Source organism: Patella vulgata, chromosome 7 (genome assembly GCF_932274485.2).
Source record: "Patella vulgata chromosome 7, xgPatVulg1.2, whole genome shotgun sequence".
Taxonomy (NCBI): Eukaryota; Metazoa; Mollusca; class Gastropoda; family Patellidae; genus Patella; species Patella vulgata.
The window spans coordinates 45,426,902-45,448,671 of record NC_065885.2 but is presented as its reverse complement, the minus strand read 5'-3'; the positions used below and the strand labels follow the sequence as shown (position 1 = coordinate 45,448,671).

General features: G+C 37.5%; 1 protein-coding gene across 2 annotated transcripts in view; it reads left to right on the top strand.

The window, feature by feature from the left end:
* The first annotated feature begins 1,258 nt into the window (after positions 1 to 1,258).
* Positions 1,259 to 21,770, top strand: part of LOC130013510 (uncharacterized) — an 85,257-nt gene continuing 64,745 nt past the window's right edge. The window contains exons 1-3 of one of the 2 annotated variants that reach the window (XM_056102102.1): positions 1,259 to 2,867; positions 9,140 to 9,281; positions 19,369 to 19,601. In XM_056102102.1, coding sequence (XP_055958077.1) covers positions 9,209 to 9,281; positions 19,369 to 19,601 — 306 coding nt within the window. In that variant the 5' untranslated portion in view covers positions 1,259 to 2,867; positions 9,140 to 9,208. The remainder of the gene's footprint in view (positions 2,868 to 9,139; positions 9,282 to 19,368; positions 19,602 to 21,770) is intronic. The other variant, XM_056102101.1, reaches the window with a different exon arrangement.

The window sequence follows — 21,770 nt, the reverse complement described above, 5'->3', positions numbered from 1 at the left end:
GAAGGAGGTCAGGAAAAGAAAATAAAGTAAATTAAAGAAAATAAAGTAAAATTAAATAAGATAAATTAAGAATGATAAAATATAAAGAAAATAAACCTTATACCTTGTGAAGGTATAAAAATAAAAACAAAGACAACCTTAAATCTATTTTGGACTAGATGATCTTTGTAGTATCTAGTGGTCTTTCTGGGTTTGAGAAGTCTTTTTGGAGTCTTAGCTAGGCTACTTTATCTGAGATAAATTTAGTCGATAGCTTTGGAGCTCTGGTGCATTAGGTGTTATCAGTACGAGTACTAATTAACCTCTGTGTGTGAGCGTACGCCACTTTGTGAGTAATTATGTCGATCACATGACTATTCGATCACGTGACTTGTACAAAATGGCAGCCATTTTGAGATCATGTGATATCAACGATCTCGATGATTGGCTTATAAAAATGAATCGCCCGACAATATATGCGCTGGACACGGGCACACGAGCGAATTTAATTGCCGGCGAAAAATATTCGGCCGAAAATATCTAACATGCTAGATACGAGCGATTGATCGGGCGAATGGTTCGCCGAGCAGAATCGTCGTCGCCCTGAAGGGGCACACGGGCGTATTTTTCGAGCGATTTTAAAAATCGCCGCGATCGGGCGAAAAAATACGCTCGTCTGTCCCCCACTTTAGCAAAAAAGTCCTACAGAATACCAGTGTAGTATTCTATAGAAAATCTATAGAGTTTTGTGCAGGCGTGTCCAATTTTCTATTGGATAAAATTCTATAGTATTCTACAGAATTTGGGGGGCCTGTAGGAAATAATGGTCCCAAATATTCTACAGTTTCTGTAGCGAACATCCTATAGTTTTTCCTACAGATTTATGGCAATATTTAATTATGAAAATACTATAGTATTCTATAGGGTTTTTTTTATTGCACTTTCTGTAGGAAATTCTACAGTTATGTATAGGAATGAATACTGTAGTTTGGAAATTGGGCCACTATAGTTTTCTGTAGGAATGGGTACTATAGAAGTCTATAGACTTTTTTTTTATTAATTCTTATTTTGGGAATAAATATAGTTGGCCCATGATTTCATCTAAATTGATAAGCTTATTTTTCTCTCATGGATTCTTCTAAATTGATAAGCTTATTTTTTCTCTCATGGATTAAATCTGAATTCTGTTGATGATTCACCAGCCGGAACCATGCATGAAAAGTTTTTTTTCTTGGTATAACTGAAATATAGGGAACAGAATAGGTAATAAAGTTAAATCACATAAATCTTATCTAATTAATGTAATTTAATATTATTGTTAAGGAAGTAATAAAGTATACTTATCTTTCTATCTTTAATCGAATCTGTGAAAAAACAGCACGATATTCTCTTTAGTTTCTTGTTAATACTAACATATTAAGTTGTTATACACTGAATTTTTGAATTTAAAATTCAGCCAATAGCCAAACTGATTTCAAGGGAGTACATTGGCTGTTAATTATAGTTTATTGACAGGTATGCACGGTTGACCTGGTGGCTTCAACAAATTATATAATTTGAGTACAGAATCTGCTATAGTCATTAAAATCTAACTAGCAGGATCACCTAACAGTCAGACTGTGTTCAAATAAACTTTATTTCATTGACTTATCTGAAGAATAATGTATTATCTGATATTTGTTTTGTATAGATCTACATTTACTGGCATTTTTGGGAGGGTGGGGTGGTGAATTCCTTTGAGTGTCAACATGTATCACTATTTGATTCATATTATATACACTGTTTTATACTTTATATTTTATTTTTCGGGGTTTAAGCTTATTTTAGTTTTTCATTTGGTATCACAATAAATTAAGGAAAACTGCATTCAGGAAAATTATGTTGGAAACATTTACACGATTCACACAAGTGCATCACTAAATTCTATTGTAAACTATATAGTACGAATAAAAGACATCGCCAATTTGTGAAATCTTTAGTATAGAACATTGTTTCTACATCATTATGTAGGAAACTATAGTAGGCTATTTGTTAAAATGGTTTAAGTACAGTATACATATAAATTCTACAGAAAACTATAGAAGGCTCATGCATTATATTTTTCTCCACAAAATCTATAAAAAAAAAAAAAATTTTCCATAGTTTTCTACAGAGTGTCATACAAAACTATAGGACTACACAACTGACTTGAGACAATAAGTTAGTTCTATAGAAAACTATAGTTTTTACCACCAAATCTATAGGAACCACAGCTGACATGAGAATACAAGTTAGTTCTATAGCAAACTTTAGATTTTACCAAATCTGTAGGTTTATTTTTTTCCAATAGTTTCTTACAGAATTCTATAGGAAATTGCACTTGGAAAATATTCATCTATCAATCCTACACAAAACTATAGTACATGTTTTTTAATGTATAGTCATGTGAAAAAAACTACAGTATGAATTCGTTGTCCTGCAGCATTCTATAATATTCTATAGAATCCCACAAAATTCTATAGAAACCTGTACTTTTTCTATAGGACTTTTTCATAAGGGCCGGTCGTGGGATGAACTGATACGCACCCTCTGTAATCTGGTCCCTCTAACCTTTTTCCCCACGCGAGTCAAATTACGCATCATTGATTAAATAGGGACCAGCCGATAAATGTTTGTTTCATTATTGAATTCACGATGAGTAATCGTGATCAATATGTAGTTTCTATTTATAAAGTTTTTGAAAATAAAGAGAGCAGAATTAAGTGAGCTTATAAACATTTATTATGATTATTATGGGTAAATATTATTTACATTTATCGCGTGGTTTAGACTGTACAGGTAAGAAGTCCCTGTCAGAAATTCAAGATGGCGTCAGCTTTGGAAGGACACCTATTACTATTACCAATTAAGTAAGTTTTAGACGAAGTTTAATAGTGTCTTAATTATGGCATTGAATTATCGGTAGCTATACCGGTCGGGCCTGATAAAGTAGGCTACCGGTAACTACAGGTAGGATATGCTGTAACAGGCCACTGTGACGTACAGATTCAGATAGGGCGCTCCATGGTAAAAGTAAAACATATTTGCCAAATTGCCGGCAAATATAGCCTACTACATCTAGTACTACCTGTAATATGTAACAGGCATTGCCGGAGTAGAGCGAAGCTGATAAAAGTTTCTCAAGTGATACAAGTAGGCCTAATGTTAAATAATCTTGTTTTTCCGAATTGAATTTAATTTAGATCTAAATTATATGATTAATTTTGTTAAAGAAAAAAAAAAGAACAAAAAAGTGTGACGTCATTGATTAAACGCATCATAAAAATATTTCTATGAGTCGCGTAATCTCGCAAGTTGGCATGCGCATTGCCATTATTCCCCAGTGTATCCGGTTCCGGTCTGATTTTTTTTTTTAATCAACACTCTGTGGTTACAGTTTTAGTTACGCTTCACTCTATATTAATTACCAGCGGCTCTCAGAGAGGATACGCCCACATTTTCGAGAGATGGATAGAGAACAAGCTAAAAAGAAAGTGACTTTTCCTACAATCAAGGGCCATAATTCAGGAAATTACAATTCGATATGCGCAAATATCGAAAGGAACCGAGATCTTTGTGTTATAAACTTACATTTCAAGTTTCAACAAAATCGGATAAAAATTGTGACCTCCATAGGATCCACAACCTTGATATACCATATTTTTACGCTATTTGAGAACGAAGGGCGGCCATTTTGTCTGTCACATTTATTACATTCACATTGAAAATTTTGTTTGGTGCTTGATCTCTAGTCACCCTAACCCTGTTATTTGTTCAATAGAGTTTAACAAAAGGGGTTTAAATTTCCACAGCTACAGTCAGGCAACCTGGGAGGAATGCGCCAGAATATGCCCCCTTTTTGACTGGCAGAAATAATTCTTCATACATACTTTTTTCAAAAAAAGTAAGTGCACTTGTACCAACTCATCTATTTCGGTTCTAATTTTCTCCATAACATTGGGGTTGGATGTCCGAATTGTTAGCACTTGCGCACTGTATCATAAAGCCTGTCATTGAGTCAACAGGCGTGGTTTCGAATCCCCGGTTGTACGTGACAAGGAGTAGGGTCGCCTGTCCAACCTCATGGGTTTTCTCTGGGTCCTCCCCTTTCCTCCCACTGTTAAAGACCCCTACGCGCAAGCAAATTATTGAAATAAAAAAATTAAACCATATGTTAGTCCCAAAATGACCTAGTTTGTGTCATAACAACTAGTTGGGTATGAGTACTGCACATTGTATTTCACCTCAATAATGATGATACAGTCTTAACCATAGTGGTCTTCTGTCTTTGACTGAGTGGACTTCTCTATTGGTCTGAGTGGTCTTGGGCGGAGTAGTCCTTGGTCTGGGTTGTCATGCATTTGGGAGAATATCTTCATCAGCTTGCATTTGCAAGAAAATGGGGAAAATGTTAAGATATGATCTGATCCCCTTAAACAAATTAACCAGACGAAAAGTTCAACAGGTTTTTTTTTTTTTTTTTTTTTTCTCTAAACATCACTTTCTCAACAATTTAGGAATCGTGATAATGTTTCATACACAGTTTGGTAACGTGGAATGTGATAAGTAGGCCTAGTAGCCTCTTCCATACCCCAGTCCAGTGAGAGTTTTGTCTGCACATTCCTGACTGGAGTTCTGATTCAGCTTTGTCCAGCAAATCGGCATTTGTCTCCGGCACATTTCCATCTAATTTGATCCACTGGTTAGCACATACCTTAAATTTTTCCCAGCTTGTCACAGTGAACGGTTTTAGCTCAGTGTTTTAACAAAATGTACTTGAGCTATGCAGTTTTACTTTAGCTATCCTTCCGCCATGTACCGTTAATATCAAAACGTAAACAAAGAGCAGGTGACCTTTCACCACATGACCTGTTGAACTTTTCGTCGTGTATGTTTGATTGGCCAATTATGTCACAAGATCTGTTTAAAGCGAGTCACCGCGAAATTCAAATACCATTGCACATTGACAAGTAAGCCCATATTTAATTTACGTTTTCTATCAAACGTCAAAGAATTGATAAAAGTAATACTAGAAGAATTAGATGATGTAGTTTTTTTTTCACCCGAAAATGGTCGGGACGGAGAAACAGAAGCAAGCTAGCTAGAAATTTCACACCACGGCCTATAATTGACGAATGAATAAAAACTGTTCCAAGTTACGTGATAGACAAAAACTACAAATTTTGTTGTGATGAAATGCCATGGTGCCGTATCAGCTTATTTTGGCTATGGCACTTTCTGATACCGGCAATAGTAAGAAAAATGCTAATATTTTAGATCGACTGATGAAACATGAACGTTTCATTGAATTATTAAATAAATACACTAATGGACTTCAAGCCGGTACGTGAATTAAATATGGAAAATTTTCAAATGGTGTACCTATTTGTCGTTATTTTTGTGGTAATCACATATATTAGAATATGAAATTCGATCTCCATAACAAATTATGCAGTGGACTTATACCAGAAATAAGAGATCACAAACTCGAACAGTAGTACCCATTTAGGCTTTTGAATTTTTATTTAAAATTTATAAACTATGAAATAAACAATTGTCCTCTTTTGATCACTGTCGCTGATGTGAAATAGTTCCAAATCTTATTACTTTGCGGCATTTTTGGGATATGCGTGATTGAGATTGAAGGGGAGGGGGGCGAGGAATGGGGGGAGAATACCAAGTGATTGCCACTGTTGTAGGTGGGAAGCCATCGCTTTGATGTCGTATCATTAATGCATGAACCATTCTGACATAGATATAATACAGGTGCCGACCCAGTTTGGCAATTATATCGCAGTCAACATTTAATAACTGATGATCATACGGCAAATAATTTTAGTTCACAATAGATATTGTGTATTTTTGACTGCAGAGGAGGTGTGAACGATTTTTTTTCCTTAAAAAAACATCACATTCCTGTTTGATTCCCGAGGTAAAAGAGTACCAGGCATTTCCCGACCAACAATGACATGTAACTACGCAAATTGTATAAAAGCCTGTAAAACCAAGGATGAAACTTGATGTTTATATCCCAATGATCACAATTCCTTTCGATATTCCCGAAAAATCGCATTTTTAGCATGTGGACCCTCTAGAGGTCAAAATTGTTATCCAATTTTAAAAAGCATTTAAATGTATCACCGTTACACCATAACAAGAGGTAAGTTCGAATATCGTGAAAAACTGACCAAAACTGCCTGACCAAATGGCCGCTACCTGTATGCAAATGGTGTAAAAGTATGTAATGCCAAGGCTGTGGGCCCCCTTTGAGGTCACAATTTTTATCCGATTTTGATGAAACTTAAATTTGTGTTTATATTCCAAAGGTCTTTTCCTTTTGATAATTAGAACGTCTCCGCGAGAAATCCATGCAAAATCTTTATTGTAGCTAGCCCACAATTGTTGGTGGGGGTGGGGCAAAGGCTTCTGGGGGCGCCGATGTACCTACACATGATCCCCCAGAAAAGTTTGGAAAATAGGGTTTGCTCCTGAAAATGACGGAAAATTTCAATTTAGAGGCTGAATTTGAAATATTGGAGTATTATGATATTTTGATATGAACATTATAAAAATTTGAAGGCAGGAATACGACTTGTACCTATAATAATTTATGAGAAAAACAAAAAGTTCGGAATCTGGTCAGAGTGAGACTTGTTTGAATTTTGAAGATTATCACGCCGCTATGGGCACCCAATTCATATGTGGGCGTCTGACCAATTTCACTCGGCATTTTGGGCGTCCCGCCAATTATATCATGGGGGCCCGTAATCTCGGCATTATGGGTGCCCCCCCTCCGGTATGAGGCACACCATCAGTCATGCCGTTTTGGACGCCCCATCATTCAAGTTGTGGTGTTAATCGTGTGAGGGTAAGCAGAGCAATAAGCAATTTGATTGGTTGAGATTTTGGAACACAATAACTCTCCTTCTAATTGAGGTAGAATGTTCAAACTTTGTGATGGAGTTCGATGATGAACATTGTCTGCTTATGGTAAACAGAGATAACCAATCTGATTGGTTGATGCTTTGGGCCCCTTGGGGCACGATAACTTTGGTTATAATGAAGTGAGAGCGATGAAACTCCGAATATAGATTCATTATATCATTACCTTGACTAAGTTCGATGGTGAGAATTTTCTGCTTAGGCTAAGGAGCGATAAGCAATTTGATTGGTCAAGACTTTGGAACATAACAACTCTGCTTTTAATTGAGGTAGAATGTTTAAACTTGATATAGATGTTCATTAGGTGAATGTCTTGACTGAGTTCAATGATTAACATTTGGAGCTGAAGCTAAGCAGAGCTCATCAATTTCATGGGTCGATGCTTTGGAGCCAGATAATCTTGATTCTATCTGATAGAGAGTGATGAAACTTAGTGTATAGTTTGATTGCTCGATACTTTTGAAAAAAATAAATGTGCGATTAATTAATATGTGTCATCTATTTATTTTGGGATTTCAGCGGGGGATCATCAGCCTCACTGTTGGCTTGTTATATTTGTGGTAGTCACATATTTTAGAATATGACATTCTTGTAACAAATTACAAATAATTTTCTTTGTTGAAGTCTGGTTATATTTAAGGGAATGGAAGCTTATATTTCATACCGGGACCTCATTTGACCCAATTCTGGCCACTTCTTTCAATATGGTTTAAGAACCCTGCTCTACAGGTCTCAATGTGTATTCGGGTTTGACGAAACTTGAAATTTAGGTTTATATCCCAAAGATTGCGGTTCCTTTCGATATTGGCATGTATCGGACAGTAACTTCATTGATTATGGCCCCTGGTTGTATATGATAAATCATCTTTTTATACTCCCACATTTTCATGTGGACGTATATTTTTTAAAATTGGGATAATATGGTCATATTTTTTAATGCGTGTAATAAGACATGCAGCTGTATTTTGGACTTGTTGAAGTTTACCTAAAAGTTTGGCAGGAAGACCAGCTAATAACAGATTAAAATTGTCCAATCTAGAAGTGACCAAAGCATTAACTAGTGTTTTTATATGCCCACATTTTCATGTGGACGTACATGTATTATGCCCCTGTCCGTCCGTCCGTCCACAATTTGTTTGTGGACACTCTACAGGTCACAATTTTTATCCGATTTTGATGAAACTTAAAATATCGGTCTATCTCCAAAAGATCTTGATTCCTGTTGATATTGGCATATATCGGACCATAACTTCATGGATTATGGCACCTGATTGTACGAAGAATCACATTTTTAGCTTGTGGACATGCTAGAGGTCACAATTTTCACCCGATTTTGATGAATCGTGACATGCATGTTTATAACCCAAAGATCTTGGTTCCTTTCGATATTCAGGCATATCGGATCGTAACTTCCTGAATTATGGCTCCTGATTGTTCGAAAAATCATGCTTTTAGCTTGTGGTCCCTCGGGAGGTCACAATAATTATCCGATTTAAAAACACGTTTCAATATATCACTGTTACACCATAATGTTGGTTGAGTTCAAATTGGGCACCTAACCAATCTCACTTGGCATTGTAGGTGTCCCGCCAATTATATCATGGGCGCCGATGATCTCGGCCGGGGCGACCCGCTAATATCGGCATTATCGGTGCGCCCCCCGGTATGAGGCACTCCATCAATCATGCCGTTTTGGGCGCCCCATCAATCAAGTTGTGGTGTTAATCGTGTGAGTCATTATGAGGCGCCTCACCATTTGGGGGTGCCTCATATAACGACATGATTGGCGAGGCGCCCATAAAACCAAGTGATATTGGTTGGACGCCCCGCCAATCTCGTCGTGGGCGCCCAACCAATAACACTTTGCTTTATGTGGTGCCCATACTGATATGGGCACGTTGGTCGTTGGCAAATTGGGGCCTGAAGCTCATTTATCAAAAAAAAACAAAAGTTCACACAGAGATGAGCCATAGTTTTCATCTGAAGTTCCGTACATGTAGGTCTGATTATTTTACACGGATGAAAATGTTTGTGCGATCAAGTTTTGTATTTATCAGGGTTGAAAGAAAAAAAGTTTCCCAATTTTATGGTATTTCGAAAGAATTAATGTATGTGTTAGCAAATAATAAATTTATACTTTCACTGCTAGTTTAGATGTGTTTGTACATGTATATAATGTTACATTATTCTTATTTTCTAGAGATGTACCAGTTATAATATTTTAGAAGAATTAGTGAACATATATATTTGATATATATATATATGAAAGATGTTGGGACCTGTATTAATATTGATTTTGAGTTTTAATTATGGAGTGGAGGCTGCAATGGTCAAGGGACGTTGTAAGTTAATTGATATAGGAAACCAAAAGTCAATAAAAATTAAGTGGCAGTTTATAAAATAACAGGGTTCGCATCAGAGTATGTGATCCATTTCAGACGCTACTGTGAGTTAATGAAAAAATTTATTAGCGAAACTTTATTTGGGAATCTATCAAATTATAAGTCAAGGGTATCACAAATTCATATTTAAATACGCCCACACTTTCATATGGACGTATATTGTCGTCGCCCCTGTTCGTCCATCCGTCCATCCACAATTTGTTTGTGGACACTCTACAGGTCCATCCGTTACACCCTAAGGATGGTTGAGTTCGAATTTCGTGAAAATCAGCCTAAAACTGACAGACAAAATGTCCGTCCCTCGTTCTCAAATAGCGTAAAAATATGGTATATCAAGGTTGTGGACCCTATATAGGTCACAATTTTTATACGCCCACATTTTCATGTGAACGTATATTGTCCTCGCCCCTGTCTGTCCGGACGTCCGTCCGTCCACAATTTGTTTGTGGACTCTCTACAGGTCACAATTCTTGTCCGATATTGACGAAACTTGAAATATAGATTTATCACCAAAAGATCTCGGCTGCTTTCGATATTGGCATGTATCGGATCGAAACTTCATGGATTATGGCCCCTGTTTGTACGAAAAATCAAGTTTTTAGCTTGTAGACTCTATAGAGGTCACAATTTTTATCCGATTTTGTTGAAACTTGAAATGTAAGTTTATAACCCTAAGATCTCAGTTCCTCTCGATATTCGCAGATATCGGACCATAACTTCCTGAATTATAGCCCCTGATTGTATGATAAATCGCGTTTTTAGCTTATGGACCCTATAGAGGTCATAATTTGATTTTGATGAAACTTGAAATGCATGTTTATAACCTAAAGATCTTGGTTCCTATCGATATTGTCGCATATCTGATCGTAACTTCCTGAATTATGGCCCCTGATTATTCGAAAAATCGCCTTTTTTAGCTGGTGGTCCCTCTGAAGGGCACAGTTATATCACCGTATCACCATAATAAAGGTTGAGATCAAATTTCCTGAAAATCAAATTAAAACTGACGGACAAAATGGCCGCCGCTTGTACGCGAAAGGTGTAAAAATATGGTATATCAAGGTTGTGGACCCTGTAGAGGTCACAATTTTTATCCGATTTTTTTGAAACTTGAAATGTAAGTTTATAACCCAAAGATCTCGGTTCCTTTCGATATTCGCGCTTATCGGACCATAACTTTCTGAATTATGGCCCCTGATTGTACGAAAAATCACATTTTTAGCTTGTGGACCCTATAGAGGTCATAATTTTTATCCGATTTTGTTGAAACTTGAAACGTAAGTTTATAACCCAAAAACCTTGGTTCCTTTTGATATTCGCGCATATTGGACTGTAACTTCCCGAATCATGGCCCCTGATTCTACGAAAAATCGCGTTTTTAGCTTGTGGACCTTATAGAGGTCATAATTTTTATCCGAGTTCAAAAACCGTATTATATCAACGTTACACCCTAAGAAGAACTGAGTTCGAATTTCGTGAAAATCGGCCCAACATTGACAGACAAAATGGCCGCTGTTCGTTCTCAAATAGCGTAAAAATATGGTATATCAAGGTTGTGGACCCTACAGAGGTCGCAAATTTTATCCGATTTTGTTGAAACTTGAAATGTAAGTTTATAACACAAAGATCTCAGTTCCCTTCGATATTCGCGCATATCGAATTGTAATTTCCTGAATTATGGCCCTTGATTGTAGGAAAAATCATTTTCTTGTTAGCTTGTTCTCTATCCATCTCTCGAAAATGTGGGCGTATCCTGCCTGGTAGCCGCTGGTTATTCGATTTTGTTGAAACTTAAAATGTAAGTTTATAACCCAAAGATCTCGAACCTTTTCAATATTCGCGCATATCGGACCGTAACTTCCTCGTGAATTATGACCCCTGATTGTACGAAAAATCGCGTTTTTAGCTTGTGGCCCCTATAGAGGTCATAATTTTTATCCGATTTAAAAAAACGTATTATTATATCACCGTTACACCCTGAGGACAGCTGTGTTCGAATTTTGTGATAATCGGCCCAAAATTGAATGACAAAATGGCCGCTATTCGTTCTCAAATAGCGTAAAAATATGGTATATCAAGGTTGTGGACCCTATAGAGGTCACAATTTTTATACGCCCACATTTTCATGTGGACGTATATTGTCGTCGCCCCTGTCCACAATTTGTTTGTGGACACTCTACAGGTCACATTTCTTATCCAAAAGATCTCGGTTCCTTTCAATATTGCCATGTATTGGATCGAAATTTCATGGATTATGGCCCCTGTTTGTACGAAAAATCACGTTTTTAGCTTGTGGACACTATAGAGGTCACAATTTTTATCTGATTTTGTTGAAACTTGAAATCTAAGTTGATAATCCAAAGATCTTGGTTCCTTCCGCTATTTGAGCATATCGGACCGTAACTTCCTGAATTATGACCCCTTATTGTACCAAAAATCACGTTTTTAGCTTGTGGACCCTATAGAGGTCATAATTTTTATCCGATTTAAAAAACCTTATTATTATATCACCGTTACACCCTAAGGATGGCTAAGTTCGAATTTCGTGAAAATCGGCCCAAAATTGACAGACAAAATGGCCGCCGTTTGTTCTCAAATAGTGTAAAAATATGGTATATCAAGGTTGTGGACACTATAGAGGTCACAATTTTTATCTGATTTTGTTGAAACTTGAAATGTAAGTTTATAACCCCAAAATCTTGGTTCCTTTCGATATTCGCGCATATAGGACCGTAACTTCATGAATTATGGCCCCTGATTGTACGAAAAATCGCGTTTTTAGCTTGTGGACCCTATAGAGGTCATAATTTTTATCCGATTTAAAAAAACGTATTATTATATCATCGTTACACCCTAAGGATGACTGAGTTCAAATTTCGTGAAAATTGGCCCAAAATTGACAGATAAAATGGCCGCCGTTCCTTCTCAAATAGCATATCTGATCGTAACTTCCTGAATTATGGCCCCTGATTATTCGAAAAATCGCCTTTTTTAGCTGGTGGTCCCTCTGAAGGGCACAGTTATATCACCGTATCACCATAATAAAGGTTGAGATCAAATTTCCTGAAAATCAAATTAAAACTGACGGACAAAATGGCCGCCACTTGTACGCGAAAGGTGTAAAAATATGGTATATCAAGGTTGTGGACCCTGTAGAGGTCACAATTTTAATCCGATTTTGATGAAACTTGAAATGCATGTTTATAACCCAAAGATCTCGGTTCCTTTCGATATTTGCGCATATCGAATTGTAACTTCATGAATTATGGCCCTTGATTGTTGGAAAAATCACTTTCTTTTTAGCTTGTTCTCTATCCATATCTCGAAAATGTGGGAGTATCCTGCCTGGTAGCCGCTGGTTATTCGATTTTGTTGAAACTTAAAATGTAAGTTTATAACCCAAAGATCTCGAACCCTTTCAATATTCGCGCATATCGGACCGTAACTTCCTCGTGAATTATGGCCCCTGATTGTACGAAAAATCGCGTTTTTAGCTTGTGGCCCCTATAGAGGTCATAATTTTTATCCGATTTAAAAAAACGTATTATTATATCACCGTTACACCCTGAGGACAGCTGTGTTTGAATTTCGTGATAATCGGCCCAAAATTGAATGACAAAATGGCCGCTATTCGTTCTCAAATAGCGTAAAAATATGGTATATCAAGCTTGTGGACACTATAGAGGTCACAATTTTTATCTGATTTTGTTGAAACTTGAAATGTAAGTTTATAACCCCAAAATCTTGGTTCCTTTCGATATTCGCGCATATAGGACCGTAACTTCCTGAATTATGGCCCCTGATTGTACGAAAAATCGCGTTTTTAGCTTGTGGACCCTATAGAGGTCAGAATTTTTATCCGATTTAAAAAAACGTATTATTATATCATCGTTACACCCTAAGGATGACTGAGTTCAAATTTCGTGAAAATTGGCCCAAAATTGACAGACAAAATGGCCGCCGTTCCTTCTCAAATAGCGTAAAAATATGGTATATCAAGGTTGTGGACCCTATAGAGTTCTCAATTTTTATCCGATTTTGTTTAAACTTGAAATGTAAGTTTATAACCCAAAGATCTCGGTTCCTTTCGACTGTAACTCCCTGAATTATGGCCCCTGATTGTACGAAAAATTGCGTTTTTAGCTTGTGGACCCTATAGAGGTCATAATTTTATTCCGATTTAAAAAAAACATATTATTATATCACCGATACACCCTAAGGACGGCTGAGTTCGAATTTAGTGAAAATCGACCCATAACTGACAAACAAAATGGCCGCCGTTCGTTCTCAAATAGTGTAAAAATATGGTATATCAAGGTTGTGGATCCTATAGAGGTCCTAATTTTTATACGATTTTTTTGAAACTTAAAATGTAAGTTTATAACCCAAAGATCTCGGTTCCTTTCGATATTCGCACATATCGGTACGTAACTTCCTGAAGTTTATAACCCAAAGATCTCGGTTCCTGTCAATATTCGCGCATATCAGACCGTAACTTCCTGAATTATGGCCCTTGATTGTACGAAAAATCGAGTTTTTAGCTTGTGGACCCTATAGAGGTCATAATTTTTATCTGATTAAAAAAACGTATTATTATATCACCGTTACATCCTAAGGACGGCTGAGTTCGAATTTTGTGAAAATCATCCCAAAATTGACAGACAAAATGGCTGCCGTTCATTCTCAAATAGGGTAAAAATATGGTATATCAAGGTTGTGGACCCTATTGAGGTCACAGTTTTTATACGCCCCTGTCTGTCCGTCCACAATTTGTTTGTGGACACTCTACAGGTCACAATTCTGATCCGATTTTGACGAAACTTGAAATATAGGTTTATCTCCAAAAGATCTCGGTTCCTTTCGATATTGGCATGTATCGGATTGAAACTTCATGGATTATGGGCCCTGTTTGTACGAAAAATCACGTTTTTAGCTTGTGGACACTATAGATGTCACAATTTTTATCCGATTTTGTTGAAACTTGAAATCTAAGTTGATAATCCAAAGATCTCGGTTCCTTTCGATATTCGCGCATATCGGACCGTAACTTCCTGAATTATGGCCCCTGATTGTACCAAAAATCGTGTTTTTAGCTTGTGGACCCTATAGAGGTCATAATTTTTATCCGATTTAAAAAAACGTTCAAATATATCACCGTTACACCCTAAGGATGGCTGAGTTCGAATTTCGTGAAAATCGGCCCGAAATTGACAGACAAAATGGCCGCCGTTCGTTCTCAAATAGCCTAAAAATATGGTATATCAATGTTGTGGACACTATAGAGGCCACAATTGTTATCCGATTTTGTTGAAACTTGAAATCTAAGTTGATAATCCAAAGATCTCGGTTCCTTTCGATATTCGCGCATATCGGACCGTAACTTCTCGAATTATGGTCCCTGATTGTACCAAAAATCGCGTTTTTAGCTTGTTGACCCTATAGAGGTCATAATTTTTATCCGATTTAAAAAAACGTATTATTATATCACCGTTACACCCTAAGGGTGGCTGAGTTCGAATTTCATGAAAATCGTCCCAAAATTGACAGACAAAATGGCCGCCGTTTGTTCTCAAATAGCGTAAAAGTATGGTATAATATGCAAAAAAAGTAGGGGATATTTGATTTTGGGGGCATAATACTAAAATATGCAAATGACTACGAAAAAAGTCACTATAGAACCTAACAGAAGAAACATTTCCAGTTACATGTGACGCCCAAACGCACCAATAGCTACCGCATGGAATGCAGGTGATGCTTGGGATCATCATGGGGGTCCAACCCAAGATTTGCACGACTCTGACTTTGAATGTTACAGTCATTGTGGCATTGAATTCCAGGGTGGAAACATCAGTTTAATTGTTTTAGTGACCAGAAAACAAATTTTGATATGCGTCGGCTTACCTAAAATGAAAGGTTACGTGCCCTTGGCATGCTACAGATCGGCACAACACAGGCGGTTGTGGCGCGGACGATGAATGTTTCTCAGTCTGTCATAAGCAGGCTATGGTCCAGATACCGTGATACACAATCTGTACAGGACAGACCACGCTCAGGTCGACCAAGGGCGACAACTCAAGCCCAGGATCGATTTATCCGTACCTTGGCCTTGAGAAATCGTGTCATCACAGCAAATCAGATCAGCGCTCGTCTTCAAACAGACACTGGTGTGAGAGTGAGTGGCCAGACGATTCGGAATCGACTGCATAGGGGTCACCTTCGCGCCCGACGTCCTCGCGTGATCCCTTGTTTGAGAGATCATCACATTCAGGCAAGACGTCGTTGGTGTAGGGATCGTCAACACTGGGATAATCGACGCTGGAGCAATGTGATGTTTTCAGATGAGTCAAGGTTCACTGTTGATTTTTTGGACAGACGTAGGAGGGTGTGGCGTTGTCGAAACGAGCGCTTCCAAGACGTTAACGTCATCAGACATGATCGATTTGGGGGTGGTTCTGTTATGGTGTGGGGAGGCATCACTGTTGCTGGAAGAACGGCTTTACATGTTGTTGCAGGGCGTGTTACAGGCCAGTACTACCGGGACAACATCTTGGCAGTCCATGTTGTGCCGTTCGCACGATGTCATGGCCGCCGTTTTATCTTCCAGGATGACAACGCAAGATGTCACAGGGCCAGGATCGTTACAGGTTACCTCCAACAACAGAACATCACCACATTACCTTGGCCAGCACTGAGTCCCGACCTCTCCCCCATCGAGCATGTCTGGGACATGCTTGGACAGAGGTTACGTCAACGTCAACAACGTCCTGCCAATGTCCAAGAACTTGCTGCTGCGTTGCAACAGGAATGGGACAATCTGGACCAAAATGACCTTAGACGTCTCATTAGGAGTATGCCACGTCGGATCAATGCTTGTTTGGCAAACAGAGGAGGATTTACCCGTTACTGACTTGGTTGTGATGCTGTGGTAACTTTGCTGTTTGACCCCGGGTATCATTTTACCCTTATAATGGTCAGTCTGTGCCTTACTTAGTGTAACGATCATTTGGAATAAATCGATGAATGTGAACTTCATTTCATTTTGTCATTTGTTTCTTCGTCAGTTTCATTAGGTGACTTTAATAACACTTAAAAATCAAATATCCCCTACTTTTTTTGAATAGTATATATCAAGGTTGTGGACACTAAAGAGGTCACAATTTTTTTCGAATTTTGTTGAAACTTGAAATATAAGTTTATAACCCAAAGATCTTGGTTCCTTTCGATATTCGCGCATATCGTACGTAACTTCCTGAATTATGGCCCCTGATTGTACGAAAAATTGCGTTTTTAGCTTGTGGACCCTATAGAGGTCATAATTTTTATCCGATTTAAAAAAACGTATTATTATATCACCGTTAAACCCTAAGGACGGCTGAGTTCGAATTTCGTGAAAATCGGCCCAAAATTGACAGACAAAATGGCCGTCGTTCGTTCTCAAATGGCGTACAAATATGGTATATAAAGGTTGTGGATCCTATGGAGGTCACAATTTTTATCCGATTTTGTTGAAACTTGAAATGTAAGTTTATAACACAAAGATCTTGGTTCCTGTCGATATTTGCGCATATCGAATTATAATTTCCTGAATTATGGCCCTTGATTGAAGGAAAATTTCCTGGAGTAAAAGAGGACAGAAGTAAAAGATGTGGTCATGCAAAATGAATCTTAAAGTCAAACATGACTGAAATGTGATTTTTTAATGACGATCCGTAGCTCGATTTCCTGTAGTCATCGTACGGCTTCTTTCTTTCTGCATGTGGATTTGACTTCATTACTCTGAAATCGACGGTAAAAATGAAATACGAACAAATATCTCAATATTATACGTTAGAATTAAGAGATTGAGAACGGTCATCTAACTATCTTTGTGTATTGATAAAGTGTACTGTCGTTAATATCTATCATTAATCAACCCGACTAAAGTTGCAGACATGGGGCCATAAATTAGTTTACATATCGATGTAGATAATGATTAGCGTTGCACACACATGGGGTTATAAATTAATTTACAAGTAAGATGTTGGATTAAGAATGTTGATCAAAGACATCACTCTAGGTAGAACGTGTTAAAACTCCACGAACGAACGACACAAGTTACGGGGGAACTTTGCTGCAAACATTTCTCCACACCACAACTAATCGTTGAATCATACATTACTCATCAGTTGTTTATAATTATATTTTACCCAATAATCAATTAGATTTGTTCACCGATGTTTTTGTAATAAAGTAGCCTCGTATTATTTGTTGGACTTGATACGAAATCTGAATATAAATTATTCGATAGATAAACGTTTGTGATAAAATTAGGTTATTGTCTAACATCGTTCAACTTCTTTAGACAATATTTAATGGACTTGATACGAAATCTGAATATAAATTATTCGATAGATAAACGTTTGTGATAAAATTAGGTTATTGTCTAACATCGTTCAACTTCTTTATAAAAAAAAGTATTTAACAATTACATTCACACTTTAATAGCTCACCAAACGGCATCCGGAACTTCAGTCACGATGATCACGTGTATTTGATATTCATGTCCATGAATCCCATGCAATTGTCGCTCCAAAATTTAACCTCAGTTACTACGGCCGTAGTATGCATTGCACCGTAGACGGTAATAAGATTCCCAGCGTTGATTGGCTGAGAAATGAGGGCGATCTATTGTTATGCGTAGTGATTGAACAATTAAATATTCGCCGTGAATTTCAAATGGAGTTATGATATAAATTGTTTGTGTATAGAAATGGTTATTATAATTATATATAGCCAATAATGAATATAACGACAAATTACTGGTACTATTTGTATTTCTGTGCTTATATAGAGATAGTTTGGGAAATCAAATATTATCCAAATTACCGGTAAATGGGCTAATTGCTTGGGTCGTCTTCATCTGTCACGTGACCTTTTTAAACAAAGGACGCTTAAATTGGTCTACGGCATGATAAAGCATTTTATATTCACTCGAAAATACTCCAATCACATATAGGAGAAAATTGGTACACTTTTCAGCTAATTTGACCCCCTGGGCTCCCGGTCTAGATATCTGTTATCAACCTAGAATTGAATATTTACCACATTTTAACTCTTTTTTATGTAACCATCTGTCACTCATTCGCTAACTTGATTTAAGTACATTATGTGAATCTACTAACTTGCCAGAGATATTAATTAATACAATATTAATACACTACTGAACGCTGATAATTTTATTATACCTGACAGTTTACATCACGACACACACAGAGTTTCTTCATATCCCAGGATTTTATGATTTAGCACAAAATATGCTGTTTTCCGGCGTGCAAAATGACCTACGAGTCTGATCCAGGTTCGGTCATTTTCCAGGGCTCTTGGTCCCGACCAGCATATACGGCCGACATGGAACCCATGCCCTAGAGGTCACAAATTTTTGTCAGATTTTGATATAACTTAAAACATCTATACTAATATTTGTGACTGTCATTTGTCTGTCTGTTTGTCTGTCTGTCTGTCTGTCTGTCCAGGGTTGGCGGCTACACTAGGTCTGCCCCGAGTCTGAAATTTGGGGTATAGGGGTAGCTCGGACCGGGGAGTAACACAGGCCAGGTGGCGTTAGTCTACCACTTCCGCTTTCGGAGTTATGACCCCCGAGCGAAGCCGGTCTGTTCGGGGTTGGCGGCTACACTAGGTCTGCCCTGAGTCTGAAATTTGGGGTATAGGGGTAGTTCGGAACCGGGAGTAACATAGGCCAGGTGGCGTTAGTCTACCACTTCCGGTTTCGGAGTTATGACCCCCAAAAATATCATTCCCTTTTGATATTTGCGCATTTCAGACCATAACTTTCTGTTCAAAAAATCGTTTTTGTTTTTAGCTTGTTCTCTATCCAGCTCTTGCAAAATGTGGGCGTATCCTGCCTGGCAGCCAAAGGTATTGTACCTTAGTGTTTAGAAAGTGTAAAAACTTACTTCCTTTGACACTTTCGTAATGACGTTGCCTCTCCCATTTTGGAAAACCTTTTGAATTGATTGTATATTTCCAGATGAAATGGATAAATCTGAAGACTGTTCTCTTGCTGGATATCTAGAGATTCCAGATGGTCAAGATATATATATAAATGGTAGATCTACCAGTCCAACATCCAGTGTTTTACAATGTACACTGCGCTTTAGAGCCAAATCACAAGATTCCTATATAAAGATACATTTTGCTTCTTATGCTATAAACGACTGTAATGTAGTTCTTTTGATTGTTGCCAAGGGAGCTGAAGAACAGGTAAGTTATTTCGTTTCGATTTTTATAGTTCAAATTTCGTTTTACTTGTCTTCACAGCACTAGGATCTGGAACAGTTGTTATATAACAGGCGTTCTATTTGATGTGAGGAATTAGCCAATGAAACGGTATGTTATGGCGAGTTCTTGGCGTGTGCTGCCCACAACTGTGGGTAAACCACTAGAAACGTCAACACTGATTGATTAATCAATGTCTGACGTGATAGGGTCAAAAGCCGCTTCTATGACCCCTGACACGACCTTCCACTAATGTCGGATAACCAAAACTACCAGACTAAATGGCTGATCCTCTTACGCAAATAGTGTAAAAATATGGTATATCAAGGTTGTGGAGCCTCCAGAGGTCACAATTTTGTTCTGATTTTGATGAAACTTGATATACAGTGTACTCGGTCACATCCGACATCGTACGGGATTGTTACAATATGTCGGATTACGCAGAGTGTCGGAATACCCAGTTTTCTCAAAACCGGAAATATTGTAACTTCGAAAACCGGAAGTATTATTACTTGAATCACCAGAATGTTATTCACTTTAAAAATGATAAACCTTTCTGTACATTCAAAATTTTATTAAATTAATTTTTATTTCATTTAACATGCGTAGGCATTTTGAATAGGTCAAGTCTGTCGTTAATTTATCTTCTTCGCCGTCTTCAGTTGATCGCACTCTCGTCTTTGCTATCACATGTTCATTGATAATGGGAGTACTCGATTGAACGTTCCGGAATTGAATTCTCTCAATCCCAAAAATTGTGACAATCGAGTGAAAATGGGTACTCCGGGCTAAAACGCATGCGTCGACTGGATATATAGAGAATCTCCTACCAGTCTTTTTTGATATCAAAAAATATCAACACAAGTTGATAAAGTAACAAAAAACAAGGCTCTGCCGAGGTTTTTTTACTTTATCAACGAGTGTTGATATTTTTGGATATCAAAAAAGACGAGTAGGAGATTTTATTTATCACCCAATCCCTTCTTACATGCACAAATAGATAAATATAATTCTTTAGTGTAGATTTCACTTTTAATGAACATTACGGCGTAGTGATACATCATTTTTTGACAGCAATTCAACCATTGCAAAGTCCTTTATATTGACCCAGTGTCTCCGTCAAGGTCAATTGAATAACAATATTTCATTTTTAATTAAAAAAAAGTTACTTTTAATAAGAAATGAACTGTTCTTTGAAAATAAAAAAAGTAGTTCCTTTTCAACTGACCAAATCAAATTCATGTAAAGCAATATCTCCTAAGGAGATATCGCAGTAGATTATGAAATATATCATACAAGCAATATCTACTGTAGAATGTATTATTGGGTGATAAATAAATATATCATCCAACCATGCAGCCGAAACCTGTTCGTCGTGTTTAATTACGTCACAATTTTACTCACACCCCCTCCGTCGTCGGGACTGACAGAACTGTGACAGGACTGAATTCCGCGTCACTCGATTGCAATTCTGTCAATTCGGGACGTTCCGGCTGTGAATCGAGCATCCCCAGGTCGTAGTCACACGGTTTGAAGAGATTTGTAGGGTGACCAAACTTATAGGTTATTCAGGTTCAATCAGCATGCGCAATGAATGTTTCCAACAGGTGCTAGGAATATTTTTACGATTGTGAATTCGGGGGAAAATTCGTTGATATTCTTGAGTATTTGTCACAACTGTCGTACAAGAGATTAAAATTATCAAAGTAAACAACAAAGACCCACGGTAGCGAGTTTTAATCTCACAGATAATTGATTGGTGATTGCTTGTTAATCTTTTGTGGCTTCACACCCATCCAGTTTTAATCTGACAGATAATTGATCGGTAAGTGTTTGCTTCACACCCACCGATTGAAGGCCGGATTATACGGTGTCGATTCAATGGAAATCGTATGACGGGACGGCTGATTGATGTCGTAATCCGGAACGTACAGAGGTCGAATTATCCAGAGATTTTTTGGCTGAAGTAATAAGGAAATAAATCGGGACATGAAAATGGTGTCGGATGTAACAAGAGTGCCGGAGTGATCAGAGGTCGGATGTGACAGAGTGCACTGTACATGTTTATAACCCAAAGGTCTTGGTTCCTTTCAATACTCGCACATATTGTTTCGTAACTTCCTGAATTATGGCCCCTGATTATACGAAAAACCA